Below are 14622 nucleotides of genomic sequence, written 5' to 3' on the forward strand. Positions count from 1 at the left end.
TTGTACATAATGCCTATTTAAATTGTCATTAACGCGAAATGTTACCCTCACACAAAAATTCAAACTTCAATTCATGAGTACATAATGACTTCCTTTCCTATTATTTTTCCATAACATAAGTTATTCGTCATTGCATTTGAATGCCGATCATCCAATTGTTTAAGAAGATTCAAAATTTAAAAAAAACCGCAATTTTTAAAGCAGTATCCTGTTCTATTATTTGATGTTTTTGAGTTAGAAGAAGATTATTTGTTGGTCTAAGAATTTATCTCTATTTTTTTTCATTACAAAGTTTTGGCAAAGAACAAAATTATTTACAGATAGTTTTAACTGGGAATAAACGAAGTGTATACTTGAAGAGAAGAAAAAAGAATATCTGGTCAGAAGGATATGCACCACGTGTGGTGGTAATGACGTCAGGCCCTTGGCTCAATGTATTGCTTTTTCTTTCGAAAAACGTGAGGAAGAGAGGGGCAAAAACTAATGAAAGTGAATAAAGAACACTTTAGTTGGGCTCCATAATGACGCAGCCAGACGTACATCAACGAATTACAGAACATTCAAAAAATTAATCAGCTGTACCGTTTCAAGAAAGAGCGGATAGTTATTATTATAGATAAGAATTGATAAATTTGATTACTTCTGTGCCTATATTGTGAAGAAAGAATCCATCAGGTTGATATTTTTTGAATGACAAGTAATGATGTAACGCGCGCTGAGTACGATCTTTGGAAGATTTTTAGCAATATGACTTTTGGGAATTCTGTAACATATATTAGGTCACCGAAAGATCTGAGAATAGCTTTGGTATAATTCCGGAAGAATACTGTGTCACCGAGTTACTTTCTCTAACTCCGGGGATACGTAGTATCTATTTCTGAGGTTTAAACTTTAAACCCCCCGCGCAATGCCTCGAGCGCGGGTACTTGTCGCGGTTTGAGAATTATATGGAACGCATCGTAAACCCGTCAGCACAATAGCAATGAGGTAACATACATCCACGTCTCCGGTGTTCACCCAGCGTTGTCATTACGCTAATTATGTCCTCAACGTGTCTTTAAATGCCTCACTGGTCAAGTGAATCGAGGGAAAGCAATTGAAGAACAATAAAATATAGTCAAATTTTTATTACGTTTGAAATATCATTGGTCATGAAGATTGGTGACTCCAAACCCATCATTTCCAACTAGATGACTACTAGTGCACGAAATGAAGCGGAAGATCCACCCTAGCACTGGGTGCTTTCTTCATGTGGACTATTGACCCAATTCCAATAATCATCGAAAAATGTCCCAATTTCTTGTTCTTGTCTTTATTCTTTGTAACCTTTCCAATTTCACAAAATCGAAATTTTTGGAGGAATGGGCAATCGAATGTCAACGCATATTTTATGATTATGCATAATATAGTTAAGTTAATTGGAGGAACATAAATAGTTCTAGTGTTTATTTTCTTTATCTTTTATCGATGAAATCTTGCGAAACAACAAACACAAAGCATTTCGTAAAAAAAAACTAGGCCAAGGAAAATTTTTGCTTGGTTTCTCTCAGATAATACAATTAATGTAATAAAATTGAACTTAACAAGCATCCGAAATAGGAAATGCAGCACTTATGACAGATAAAAGAAGTCGTTCTCAAACAAGAGAGAAGAAAGAAATTTGTTATAATTATACTTCAGCTGATTTTTCATCCCATAACTATATTTTAAATTACAGCGCGTGTGTTATTGCTAACTGATTGGCGATGACAAATTTCATTTATCTTATTTTTTGGTCTTACCTTCGAAATGAGTCTGTATTTTCCATTAATTTATAATGCATTCAATTAAAACCATATTCAACCGAATGAGAAAAAAAATTAAGTTCCAAGAGCAGGAGCTTGCAATTTTTCACATTTCTGTATTAGAAAAAAATCTTATGTCATCAACCAGTCTATTTTCATTTTCGTCAACTACTCTTTCCCGACACGAACATCTGAATCCCCAGATGCTCGCAACCTGTCTAACCTACTCCCTAAATAACCTTTCCAACGCAGACCCAAAATTTATTAAAAAAACTGAGAAAGCTGATTTATTTTTGATAAGAAAATGGGAAAACCACTTGGCATAAATTACCGACATGACAAATGTATCTACGGAAGTTGACCAACACTTATATCACCACCAAGATCGTTATCACATTCTCTTCGAACAAACAGTTGAAAGAAAAGTACAAAAATCCATGGACAATCAAAGGAACTAATCGAATACAGCAATTTAATTAAAATACTATACACAATGTTGGGACAACACAAATAAACTAAAAAGTATGGAAAGTTTTCCTTTTGTAATCTCTTCGGTGACTACCATCACATGTCTGTGGCTTTTCCCGCAATCGTTATCTTATCTAATCACTGGTGAAAAACCGGGAACTTACTGATTCACCCTCCGTGCTTTTTCCCGAACCTATGATTTCACTGAGAAATAATCAACCATAACAAATGCTCATTTCTCGTCTCCTGCGACTCTAATGACTGCATTTCATTATATTGACAACTGTATGAAAGTCAGTTACCTACATCAGATGAACATCTAATCAGATGTAAATATTTTGTTCCGTAACTGGGATAGATTTCTACCCTGGGAGCAGAAAATATTTTTGCAAAATATGAATTAATTAGAGAGAGGTGTTGAGTTATGAAATACCGAATTCTCTATACCAATATACCGAATACTTTTATTTACTCTAAACAATTATCATGTTAATCATCACTTTGAATCTACTTCCACAATAACTATTGGTATTGACAAATTAATCGAAATATTTCTCTGGTGATAAGGAGAACTTTAGCAACAATGAATAATCATTAAAGGAATCCAAATTGGTATCGTAATTGAAACCTAATCAGGCGCGTCTGGAAATAATTTGATTCGAGCAATAGAATTTTCAAAACATAACCAATTCCTTCTTATTTCAGATGAGCTGCACAGAGGAAAACTATTACTCGCATAGTTTTTGTCATTTTCTCATACATGAAATCTACAATTTCTTTGCTCTTAAAATTATTATTGTAGGCATCGGTCGTTTATCGTTAAGAACCAAGAAGGGGATAGGCAATCGAGTATGATGATCACATTGGTAAACGAAGACATGGTATGGTGACATTAAAAAATAATGAATTGTTTTGTCAGTGGATTAATAATTGATTTAATAATTCGGGATTTACGGTCGTTCTCAGAAGCATTTCCAAGTTTGATTGGAATTGAATGGAAAATTAAGTTTCGAGGTGCCGTTTTTTCCAAGATAATGGAAGAGAATTACATTGTTAAGGGTATATAATTGCTGGGAAATCAACTGTTTTAATCAGGAAGAATTTTCATACCAATACAGATTTTTGTTGTTGTTAAGCACTACAATTGCAAGAAGAAAACTGAGAATCTTTTATTAAGGTTGCCTGCGAAAACTATAGATATTTTTTTTCTGAAAAAATAGTTGTTCTCATGTGGACTTAAAAAATTAAAGGCATCGGTGATGCTTGAAGCACCACTAGTTCTCACTACTCAAAAAATTCACGAGTTTTAAGCGGTGCCATAGCTATTAATTAATGTAATATTAATTCGAGCATTGGAAACATGCAGGACAAAATTTCTAAAAAAATATATTAATATCAAAATTTTCTGACTGAATTTTCATTCATTATGAATTATGATGGAGTATATTTTGTTAGTAGATGTTTCGCCTCGCAGTGATCAGCTTAAGAAGATTAAAAATGGAGCGACAAATAAATTAGTGAGACTTGCTTGGTATGTCCTCAAAATTTCTTTTGATTTTCTAAAAATATTATAAAAACCTCCACAAGTCGACTTTCTCTGTCTCGATGTTCTCATGTTTATTCACCATTAATCAAACATTTTTTCCCTAACTGGATAATTTTTTTACTGTAGCTTTCTGTAGCGTAATTTTCTCCAACAACTCCCGCAAATATAAATACTCGCATTATATTACAAGTTAACAAGATACCGACATAAACAGCCGGGTAAATCGGTAAATCCGCACATCTATTCTGAAATTAGAATTTTTCCCCCCGTTAATGCATACCCGGATCCACTCCGGGATTCTAAGCGAGTTCCCGTTTTATTTAGTTGTGCGAACGCGTTCCACACCATTGCTGTGGTATTTAATTCTTGGCAAGTGTTGTAAAATGTCCATTTCCCCTTTTCCTTTATTTAAACAGCAAGGATCCCCCAACGAAATAAGTACATGTTGTCGTTTAAATTCCAAAGATTGAAAATGTATTATTACTCGCGTGACAAGCAAAATGGGACAACTGTTTTTATTATTTCTCCCTGAACAACCATTATTATGGAGACCACTGTTATAAGATTGTAGGTAGATTTTGTCGAAATTTTGATAAAGTTGCAAATTGTTTGCATCTTTAACTTTATTGCAAGCTTTAAAAAATCTAATGGATAACAAAATCCGTATCCAATTGCCTGCATTCATGAAAAAAGAGATCCAATAAATTGCTTTCTTCAGATTGTAAATTTGGGTCGTCATAACATAAATTGTAATTTCCGAAATATGAATTATGATTTCAAAAACGTAAATTACGAAGATTTTGCTGGCCTTATACGGTATTGAAATCGTAATTCAGGTTTGTCTCAGTGTCATTTACGATCTCAAACTGTTAAAATAATCCGTTTGAAATCGTTAATACAACGATAAAGGCAACACTTCCTTGGAGAATAGTAAATCTTCACAATTCAGATGATTCTAATTTATCAGAGCCTAAATTTCAGAGACAATACTTTTTTTATTTTCATGAGGAATTCAGATATAGACAATGAAAGTCTAAAAATAAAAAAAAAATTTGAGAACAGTAAATTGAGGTCACAAATAACAGGAACACCTAAGTAACGATTTTGAGAATGTGTAAAAGACGGGAGAACATCGTGGGAATTAACATTTTTGATATCGTAGTTTCCGTTATTGTACCTCATTAATTTAAATTAATTCAAATTTGTGTTTTCAATTCGATAATAAAAGAAAACCGATTGGTGATTCTCGAATCTATGTGACTGCTACTATTTGACAGTAAATATTCCATTTTAACGCGGTTCCCTTTACCTTTCCAGTGAAAACCAAATATCAAGAATTGACTTTCTAACTTGTGACTTTACTACCATCATCCTCCTTTAAAGACAATGTCTCTACCTCCCTCACATAATTTGAAGAAAACGCAAATGTATTCACAGTTTTTAATACAAATTTTCAATGAATCCCTGTACTGCAGCATTATCTCAGTATCACAACATCTGCAGAACCTTTTTCAAGGTTTTGGCGTTTCTCCTAAGAAGTCTTTCAATGAACTGAATTACATCTACAGACTATCCCTACACTGTTGACAAGAGTGAATCTGGAAATTCGTTTTCAATTTTTTCGATGAGCATTTCCATCGCCTACTCAACTAATTATCTTAATTGGTAATTGCCATAGCATAGACAAGTACTGATACTATCTATTCCCCTAAATGATGCACATTATTCACAGGAAGAATCCATAATCTTTGGAATGCATTTTTAAAAATCAATGTATTACACGGAGAGAAAAATACCCGAAAAGTTTCGTAAAAATTCCTGCTCGCTACGAAAATTTTTACGGAACTTACAGTATTTTTCCCCGAAAACCAAGGTCACCCCACGAATACGTGAAAGTTCTGTAATTTTTCCGGTATTTTTCTCTCCATGTAGGGAACCTCGTAGTAATAAATAAAAAATTTACATGTATCGAAAAATTTTATTTACCGAACACTATCACAAATTTAATTTAATGTAATTTAATTTAATTCACTTTTCCGCTTGGTTTTGCGTATCGAAAGTGCTAGTTATCCGTACGAAATGTGTAGAGTTCCAAGCCCGGCATAAAATGAAATATATATGCGGAATATGTATTGATCATATTCACCATATATGCCATATATTACAGTTTTCACAAAAATATAAGTGCCAATAATGGATATCTATTTTACTATATATCGTTTTTTCTTCATGAAGGTTCCACTCCTCACACAAAATAAAATTGAGAGGAATTTTATGTCCTCCACTCCCATGTGCGAATGAATAAAGGAAAATGGGTAAAAATGGTATGGTGAGGTAAAAAACTATAATGATTTAATGTAATTATTTGGAGGTTATTACCTTGCCAAAAATATTAAAAAAAAACTCATCGATTTATGTCGACCTACTGGTACCTGTGACAATCGAATTAGTTGATAATAGTCGTATATAAATCGGAAATGTATAATTTATCTTGTAGTCATAATTTTTTTCAGTGAATTTTTTTAGTGAACAGTATGTAGGCATTTTGCCCTCGAACATTTCCTCTCAAAATCTCCTGATGTTTTTTCTTTTCCCCTCGTTTTCAATATCCTCATCGCTCAAAGGACACCATCGCCTCGTGTGCGAATCTCTCCCACCGTCTCCCAGCGCGCCAAGATCGATGCCCGACGTCTGGATGGCAAAGCGTGGGTTGGCCAAAACTTCATACCCCTTCAATCCCTCCCCCGCACAATAAAATGAAGAGATAAATCCTACTCACCCTCTTCACCAAAAATCAATGATCTCCTCGAATTCACACAAAAAACACTTCTAAATGGAAATTGAAACCAATGGGAAAATTCAACGAGCAAATCCTTCTGTTTAATTTATGAAAAAATTCCTTGTGAATGAGTAAATGGAAGGAGTAGGTATGGGGACGAGAGAGAAGCGACACGCTCGGCAAACCACCCTGCGTAATACTGAGGAACTCAGGAGGGACTCAGGAGGGACTCAGGGGACTGAGGGACTGAGACTCGCACTGGCTCGCACTCTTCAGTAAATTTCGCTCGACACAGACACGCGGGGGCGGTACAACTACTTCGCCTCTACTTCGCCTCTACTTCGCCTCTACTTCGTCTCTACTCCCTCACCTCCCTCTATCCTTTTTTCTTTGATTCGGTCTCTTACTGAAAGAAAAGTGGCAGTTCACGGAATAAAAATTACCTGAATTTTTGAACCAACACTTAATTGGGGTTCTAAGTTGAGTTGAGTTGGGTTGGGTTGGGTCGGGTTGTGTTGTGTTGGTGGGCTTCTCCCACAAAACAAAAACACACACTTGGTGAGGTTTTATTTTAAGTAGATACGGATAGAGACAGCGATGTCCGTCGTAACGTGTGCCTCGGGAGTGACTGTGGCCTGTAGCACACCGGCAAGACGGGCAAGACGGGCAAGACTCGCAAGACTCGCCGGTTGTTGGGATGGGGTCACGTATCGGGTGTAAAGGCGAAAAACCACGCAACTGCATGGAAACACACATGTCAGAGAAATGGAAGCGGTGGGGCGTCGACGCCGTTTGCCTGGATAATCAGTGCGCACGCCGAGAACACCCAGTATAGTCCAATCATCATTTTACCTTCATTTCACTCGGATGTGTGGCTCAAATTCTGGTAAATCTCTTCATAAATACTTCTTTTTCATTACCACATGAGTCGAAATCAACCTACGTCAGGAAATTGTAGATAGAAAAAAAATTATCGCCTCGAAAAATCAGTTGAAGTACCAAGTTCCAATAATTTTTTGAAAACATTTTCAAAAAATACAGGTAAACCTGAGGAATCACAGAAATTTAAATCCTCAGAAACCCTGAGGAATCGAAGAAAAGCTGTAAATAACCCTTGTAAATTTTAATAAAAGCTGAGGTGACCCAACTTGTCATTTCAAAAATAAACAACTACATTGCAAACTGTAATAATATATATTCAAACTATAAGAATTTCTGGGAGAACTACTTGTGTTTTGAACAATTAACTGTGACTGTGTTGGGGGAGAGGTGGCGGGGAAATTGATTTTTTTGTCGCGGAGTCTGAAAAACCTCATTTTCGTTTTCCAGACCGCAACAACATGAAAGATAATGTTCAGACTTTGCCATGAAATGCATTACTATTACTATTACTTTCGAGGTTGCGTGGAGTGAAACTGAAAGTCTTCGTTTTTCAGGTCGATAAGAAGATTTCATGCAGGATTATTTTTGCACTCCGCAGTTATCGGAAGAAGCGAATTGTTGCAGCTCTGTTTATTGTTTTGAGAGTACGTAGAAGATTGTAGGAATGATGCTCATAAAATGGGAGAGTGATGGATATTGGGATTGTTTCATCTAGTGAGATTATCAATAACGCGCCTATATTTACCACCACCCATACGTAATGTGCTCCCATAATTAGTCGAACCTACATTAGTCGAACTCTAGTTTAATAATGATTAAGTTTTTTTTTGTTGACTTTTGCCCTCCAGGGTACTCCAGAGGACTCCAATGTATTACTGGGTGTAAGGTTTATTAGTAATCAGGACACGTCCTATATTCAATTAAAATGCATTGGAGACGTGATCATCATACATAAAATAAAAAATTGTCTCATTGAAATTTTGACAATATAAGAGCACTTAACGGTTTTATAGATGACGAAAATCTGAAACATCTTAAACTAAATGTTCGCAATTCCTCTGAAATCCCCCAGATACACTCGTCTCTGGAATTTGCAAATTCGTAAGTTTCCTGGCATCAGCTCATAACAGTCCTTTCTTTCTTTTGGCTGTCCGCCCGCACATGCGTAGTAATCTTCAACTCACCTGAAATACCAAATATATAATGGTCATGTTCAAACATCACTCGCCACATCAAAATTATCCTTCAAGTTGTAAATCCTACGATTTTTATTGAGAATATTTTCTAAAGCAGTTAAATTCTGTAGTTTACATAATATTATGACAACAAATATTCATAACAATGATCATATTGATTATAGACAGTTTGATAGTAGTGAACATGTAGCAGTATTAATTATAACAGATGCGTGCTTAGATAATAAGTTCGTAATACTTAAGCAAAACAATAAGCAAATAATTGTATTATCAATAATAATTTATTATAGTATCGTAGATTTTTGGATGAGTGAGGCGAATTTCAAATCAAGTCAGAAGTATGCCGTACCCTCTCAGTAGTATATTCAGTAGCTAATTATTATTTTCATATATTTATATATATATATATATATATATATGAAATAGGGATAGTTGGGTATTTTGCGTTTTTGTATTTCGTATATTATACTCCGGTTGACCTTTTCGAATCAGACAATTTTCTACGACATGTTCGACTTTATTACGCTCGTTTCTCCACCAGCATTCGTCGCCAAGTCAGCCGGGTAAAATTTGATATTTATGCTTAAATCATTCTGAACGAAACTCTTTTCTTAAATAAACAAAAAAATTGGAAAATTAGACAGTATCTAGTAGAAATAACGCAATAGGAGCATCTACAAACACAACTTTATTTTTGGTCGAATAAAATTTCCAACATTTTAGTATTTTTAAATCTCTGAACATATTAAAAAAAAAACGAAAGTATTATAACGAAAAAAAGTTATAAAACGCATGAGAATATTTAGTTATCTCATGCATTTTCAAACTAAACAAATCTAAATAAGAATTTACAAGAAAATCGAATGATTTTTAACCCCTTCGGGTGAATGAAAACGTTAGTAGAAAAGTGGTAAGAGGCGTCGACGTATTACTAGTTAATCTTTCAATTATTTCTGCAATTATGAATTGCATGAAGAAGTGAAAATGCCAAGTCTGACATTCCTTCTTCGGAAAAACCCATATCGCGCCAAAATATTCAAATCTGTTTCACTACCATCTTACCACTTATCTTCTAAATAAACACTCACTCCGAATTTCCCTCAACTTGCACTATTCCTTGTTCTTTTCCTCTGGCACATCTTCGATCATGACACTCTCAGATGGCACCAGTTTAATTTTTTCCGAGGGTTTAGGTCTCATGAGGATGAATGGTAGCTCGGCAGTGAGTTCTCCCCCAAGTGCTCCAAGATATAGTTTGACCTTTACAGCGTAAGAAACAACAATTCCAAAGGAATCTTTGACGTCAGGAGTAGTTAACAAGGTACTTGAAGCGAGCTGATCATCTTCTCTCTTCAATCTGCCATCCAACGCAATGCCCCGCCTTTCTCTATTACACTCTAGATCAGGTCTGAGGTACACTACCTTTTGCAACGTTGATCCAGGACTGATGGGACAACCATCTTGCGTTTCAACAGCATCGATGACTGTCCTGAACTGTCCATTCTGGAAGATAACTACGTCTATTCCTTGTTGCACAAGAGCTTTTATTTTTTTAACCATTTTATTACTGTTATTTCTGACACAAATGTTAACGGCGATGGGTTCTCCATGGTTATAAATTTGTTTATCAAGTGTCACCTCAAGCTCTAGTTCACCAGGACTCAGTAGGAAGTCTTTTCTGACCACAGTGCAAGGTTGCCTTCCCTCTTTAGTTGGTGCAAATTGAATTTTCCTCACGCCCAAGCAAATGGTGCTCCTTTTGTGGGTCAAATCACTGTCATTTTCACCACAGAAGATCTTGATGTAGTAGCTAACGCCACAGGGATTACCGCTTTCCTCCTTTCCTTGCTGAAGAGTGACACTTGCTGGGGAAGATTGGGGAAAATTGAAAGTGAATGGAACAGCGCTGGAGCCTAATTTTTTTAGCAGCCGTTCTTGCAGACGAGTTGCGTTACTGTCGGTTTTTTGAGGAGGGTAGATCTGCTCTGACACCAGGCAGAGGTCTTTCTGAAAATTCAGCCCCATCACTTCGTCCTCTTCCCGTCCATAACGAAAACTGCAGATCAACTGGCCGAAAATCTTTCGACCAGAGTCAATGTAATCTTGGTCCACTCGTAGAATTCCATCGATCGCCTCTGTACCTGACAAGTAATCAACGAATTCGCGTTTACCAAGGTACAGAGAGAGTTTTCCATTTGGGGAACATTTCTTGAAAACTTTGAAGTTTACAACCATTTTGACGATTGAAATATTGGAATTTTCCGATTTTTCGGCAGCTGGAGAGGTTGAATGTGGTGATATTGACGGCAGAGGTAAGACTGGAGTGTGCGACGTCAGTGACGATCTTATAGAGAGGACTTAAGAGTAGTTAGGCCTGATGGGGCTTCTTAATCTTGTTGGGAGGACTGATGAATACTTCCGATATCGTGCACGTTAAGATTTTTTTATTTTTCCTCTCTATGGACGGTGAGGGGATCAAGGGGGTGGCAATTGACGCATTTGTTTTATAACAATGCGGCTTGATTCATTTTTAGTAGAGATTTAAAAAATAAATTGAATATATTGCCATAATGATGAATTGACATTCGAAATAAATGCGCTTTCTTTTCAAGAAACAGTAACCATTCTAAAATTTCAGAATTTTTGGCCTTTGCATTACTATAAAATCAGTTGAATTTCAGGAAAAATGACGAGTTCTTTGTTTTGTATCGGAGATACACTTATTTCGGCGTGCATAGCTAATATCGTTCCGTATAATGCCCTAGTTATCAGAAATAAATTAACAAAGAAATATAGAAATAGCTGTTAGTGCTGACCCTCCTTCACAACCATTTTTTAATTGATTTCGAGTGAAAGTGCATTTTGTTTCTGGTATAATGAGTAATAGTCGGGAGAGAAATTTTATCCTTAAAAAGATGTATGCAAGTATTACGCTATGCATTATAGCATTTTGTGCGGCACTTGTGCTATTCACAATGTTGCGTCTTATTGATAAATAATGCGAAGAAGAGTAAGCGGCTTAAGAGGAGAGAAGGTAGGTCAAAGGGTTTGTGTCAAATCAGTCAAGCATTAGGTTCTTTTATCTCATATTGTACAAATATATATCCATGTGTAATAGAAAGTCATACATTTGATTTTTGTTGCTTTGGGGGTGGAGAATCAGATGGCGATATATGTTGGTGTTTTTTCTTATGTTTATTCTGATTTCTTTGACGTTTCGATGTTTTTTCACGAGGGTCGACTCTGAAAAATTCAATAAACATGTTAAAAATGCAATGCAATTGAAAATCCAAAGCTAATTAGAAACTTACATAGTTGTGGATCTAGCACCTGGACCCCAATTAGCAGTAGGGTTAACTTGAAACCTTTGCATGTGCAGTTTTCTGGATTCAGGATTTGCTGCAGGATGTAAGTCGAAAGAAATTTCAATTGTGGGTTGAGCGGTTAAAATTGCTAATGCTGGACTTTCCTTTCCCAACTTTTCTCGCTTTGCGGGATGCATTTTTTCCCATGCCTTGACTACGTTCCAAACTATTTCAGCCGGTGCATTTGTCTTTATCGATAATTTATTGGCATGAGAAAAGGAGACATTGTAACCTGCATTTAGTAACCCTGATCTGAATTTTACCATTGATGGTGTATCACATCTTACTATGGACATCTAAACAAGGAGGGCATATAGATATATACATAATTAGATGAAATTAATAATTATAAGACGCAGAGTTTGGCGAACAGCTGTCAGAAATATTGTTGCCCAATTTGCATATTTGGCATTGCTGTCGACAAAAAAACAGATGCATTGAGTGATTATAATTCTCTTTACCAATCGATCGAGAACATAATATAGGGGAGTATCCAATTCCTCTCCAATGACACTGAGAACTCCAATCAAACGTTTCGATGTTGCAAGTTCGAGTGTCTCTATACTATCTAATAATTGTTTTACGAATGCTTGATCATGTAGAGGTCCCAACCAGATGGGCCCGCCCATCTGAAAACCGACGAATTTATGAAGCTTTAAAAATTAATTTTTCCATTATTTTATTTTGTTCACATGTTTTATTTTTCACGCACCTTTTTTATTCAAGCATTACCACTTCGATTATACTTACATGATGCTTATATCGGCAGAATTTGCACAATTGATCAACTGGTGGTCCCACGGGTAATTTACATCCGGCGTTCAATTTCTTCATTCCCAGGGGATGAATTGTCATTGTCTCGCAACCAGTACACTGATAAATCATTCCTAAATTGCTAGTATTCTCCTTACACTTTATTTGCCCAGTATAAATTCGAACGAATACTCGAATGTAAAAGTCTACGCTCACAGAGAGTAATGGTACAATGTAACGTCCATAACGTCCTGCATGAGCTGCTATGTGTTGTAAAAGAATTCTCAAGGCCTAAAAATTGCAAAATTCTATGTAAAAACTGGAAGGGAACTTAAAATAATTATTCATTATTATTAATAGAGATAATTTTAACTTACAATTTCATGGCAAGCTTTAGATTTTAGAGAAACTGCTCCATATTTAACAAAACACGTCTCTGGCGAATTTCCAGCTAAAACTGCCATGTCAGTTGCTGTGACCAGCAGCAGGCCTCCATTGGCAAGACACTGGACAGCTCCATCGAGGAATATCGATGGGCAACCATAAGGATCCAGGTCCACTGCATCAAATCGTTTCTTTCGATGCTGGTACATGACCATTGTGGCATCTTCATGGCTTGGTGTTATCAGGTCTTCAACTTTGTTGTGATCGATATTTTTTTTTATGCTCTCGACTGCTTTTGCAGATATATCGTTTGCTATTATTTGACGAATGTATGGTACTTCCTTAGCATATCTAATACTGCGAAGACCGGTGGCCGAAAGAGCTTCTAAAATTGTGATTCCATTCTGAGGGAAGGTTTGATGCTTAAAGATTGTACAAAAATGGAATGAATAGCGACGAAAGTGTAAGAAGACAAGGTATACAGATCTGTATGGAGAGATATCAATAAAAAAAGGACTTGTTGATTTCATTTTCTTCTCAACACGTAATTCAGTAGGTTTTAAAATGTTGGAATTTTCATAGCTGTTTAACTAATTGAACACTTTCCGGATTTTTTTTACATGGATTTGTAAGTATGAAATAGCTGTACGAAACAGAAGTTTAATAAAATGATTTACCTCATGTTTCAATCCTGTTTCAGCAGGGAGATCTATCAGCGTTTCTTCTTTGGGGGTGTTTGGAATTTCATGTTTTTCCTTCGAATACAGACTTAAAACTGCGACGCTATTGAAATAATAATCTTCTCAAACATCGACTTGATTTTATGTTAAATAAATAACTACAATATGTAAATGCACCTGAGATCTCTGTTGAACTCCTGTACAGGATTGTAGAATACGTTTTTCTCCAGTACCAGAATTTCCGCTTGGCCCTCCTTAATTATGTTTGAGATGTCTTTACCTTCCATTTAATTCAGGTGGTATCGCAGAAATGAGTATAGAATTAGAAATTGGAATCGTCAATCTGTTATAATGAGTATTGCATCCAGCACGATGTTTTCAATATCAGAGATGAGGTTATGTACGGAATTAGATAAAACGCTGCATGAGGCATGATGGCCATGAGGGGCATAAGGAGCGACATGAGGAGCATGAGCAAGGAAGAATATTGCATCTCTGCCTTATCAACGCAAGGTCCATGTATGAAAATTCAGAGAGGCTGAAGTAAAATCGACAATTTTTTAAAAATGTATCCTTAGTTCTCCTCCCTATTATTCATTGTGAATTAGTGTACAAAGCGTCTGTTACGGGAAAAGGGAAACAATTTGTTGAATAAAAATATTTTTTTAATTTTAGAATCAATCATTCTGTGAAGATAATTGATTCGTAATATTTTCCTCGGTTACAGTCGGCTTAGATCACACAATCACTTCCAAATCTAAATTGGAAGGTTTAGGACGTCACGC

General features: G+C 35.9%; 3 protein-coding genes and 1 long non-coding RNA gene across 16 annotated transcripts in view; 1 reads left to right on the forward strand and 3 right to left on the reverse strand.

Moving 5' to 3' along the window:
- The window catches only part of LOC105269443 (xin actin-binding repeat-containing protein 2), a 43690-nt gene extending 35971 nt beyond the window's left edge, over positions 1-7719 (reverse strand). For 3 of the 12 annotated variants that reach the window (XM_011309675.1, XM_011309672.1, XM_011309680.1), the window contains exon 1: positions 6578-6988. The gene's annotated coding sequence lies outside the window, so the exon portion shown is untranslated. Of the gene's footprint in view, positions 1-6577; positions 6989-7020 lie in introns of those variants that run through there. The other 9 variants (XM_011309678.1, XM_011309677.1, XM_011309676.1 and 6 more) reach the window with 6 other exon arrangements.
- Positions 7720-8370: 651 nt separating this feature from the next.
- On the reverse strand, positions 8371-10992 carry Arr1 (arrestin 1). Its single transcript, XM_011309671.1, has one exon. The coding sequence runs from the start codon at positions 10888-10890 to the stop codon at positions 9766-9768; it is 1125 nt and encodes a 374-aa protein (XP_011307973.1). The 5' UTR covers positions 10891-10992; the 3' UTR covers positions 8371-9765.
- Positions 10993-11717: 725 nt separating this feature from the next.
- On the reverse strand, positions 11718-14546 carry Trm1 (tRNA methyltransferase 1). Of its 2 annotated transcripts, none has more exons than XM_011309669.1 (7): positions 14015-14546; positions 13835-13940; positions 13151-13579; positions 12771-13064; positions 12482-12649; positions 11967-12316; positions 11718-11898 (listed from the first exon to the last, which is right to left on the reverse strand). In XM_011309669.1, the coding sequence occupies exons 1-7, from the start codon at positions 14122-14124 to the stop codon at positions 11778-11780; spliced, it is 1578 nt and encodes a 525-aa protein (XP_011307971.1). In that variant the 5' UTR covers positions 14125-14546; the 3' UTR covers positions 11718-11777. The 2 variants fall into 2 exon arrangements, with proteins under 2 accessions (XP_011307971.1, XP_011307972.1); XM_011309670.1 differs by having other exon boundaries at positions 13151-13561; positions 14015-14545.
- LOC105269439 (uncharacterized) lies at positions 13689-14009 on the forward strand. The gene is made up of 2 exons (XR_892443.1): positions 13689-13785; positions 13858-14009. It is a non-coding gene; the product is annotated as an uncharacterized lncRNA (long non-coding RNA).
- Positions 14547-14622: the final 76 nt, after the last annotated feature.

This window comes from Fopius arisanus, unplaced genomic scaffold (genome assembly GCF_000806365.1).
Source record: "Fopius arisanus strain USDA-PBARC FA_bdor unplaced genomic scaffold, ASM80636v1 scaffold00069, whole genome shotgun sequence".
Taxonomy (NCBI): Eukaryota; Metazoa; Arthropoda; class Insecta; order Hymenoptera; family Braconidae; genus Fopius; species Fopius arisanus.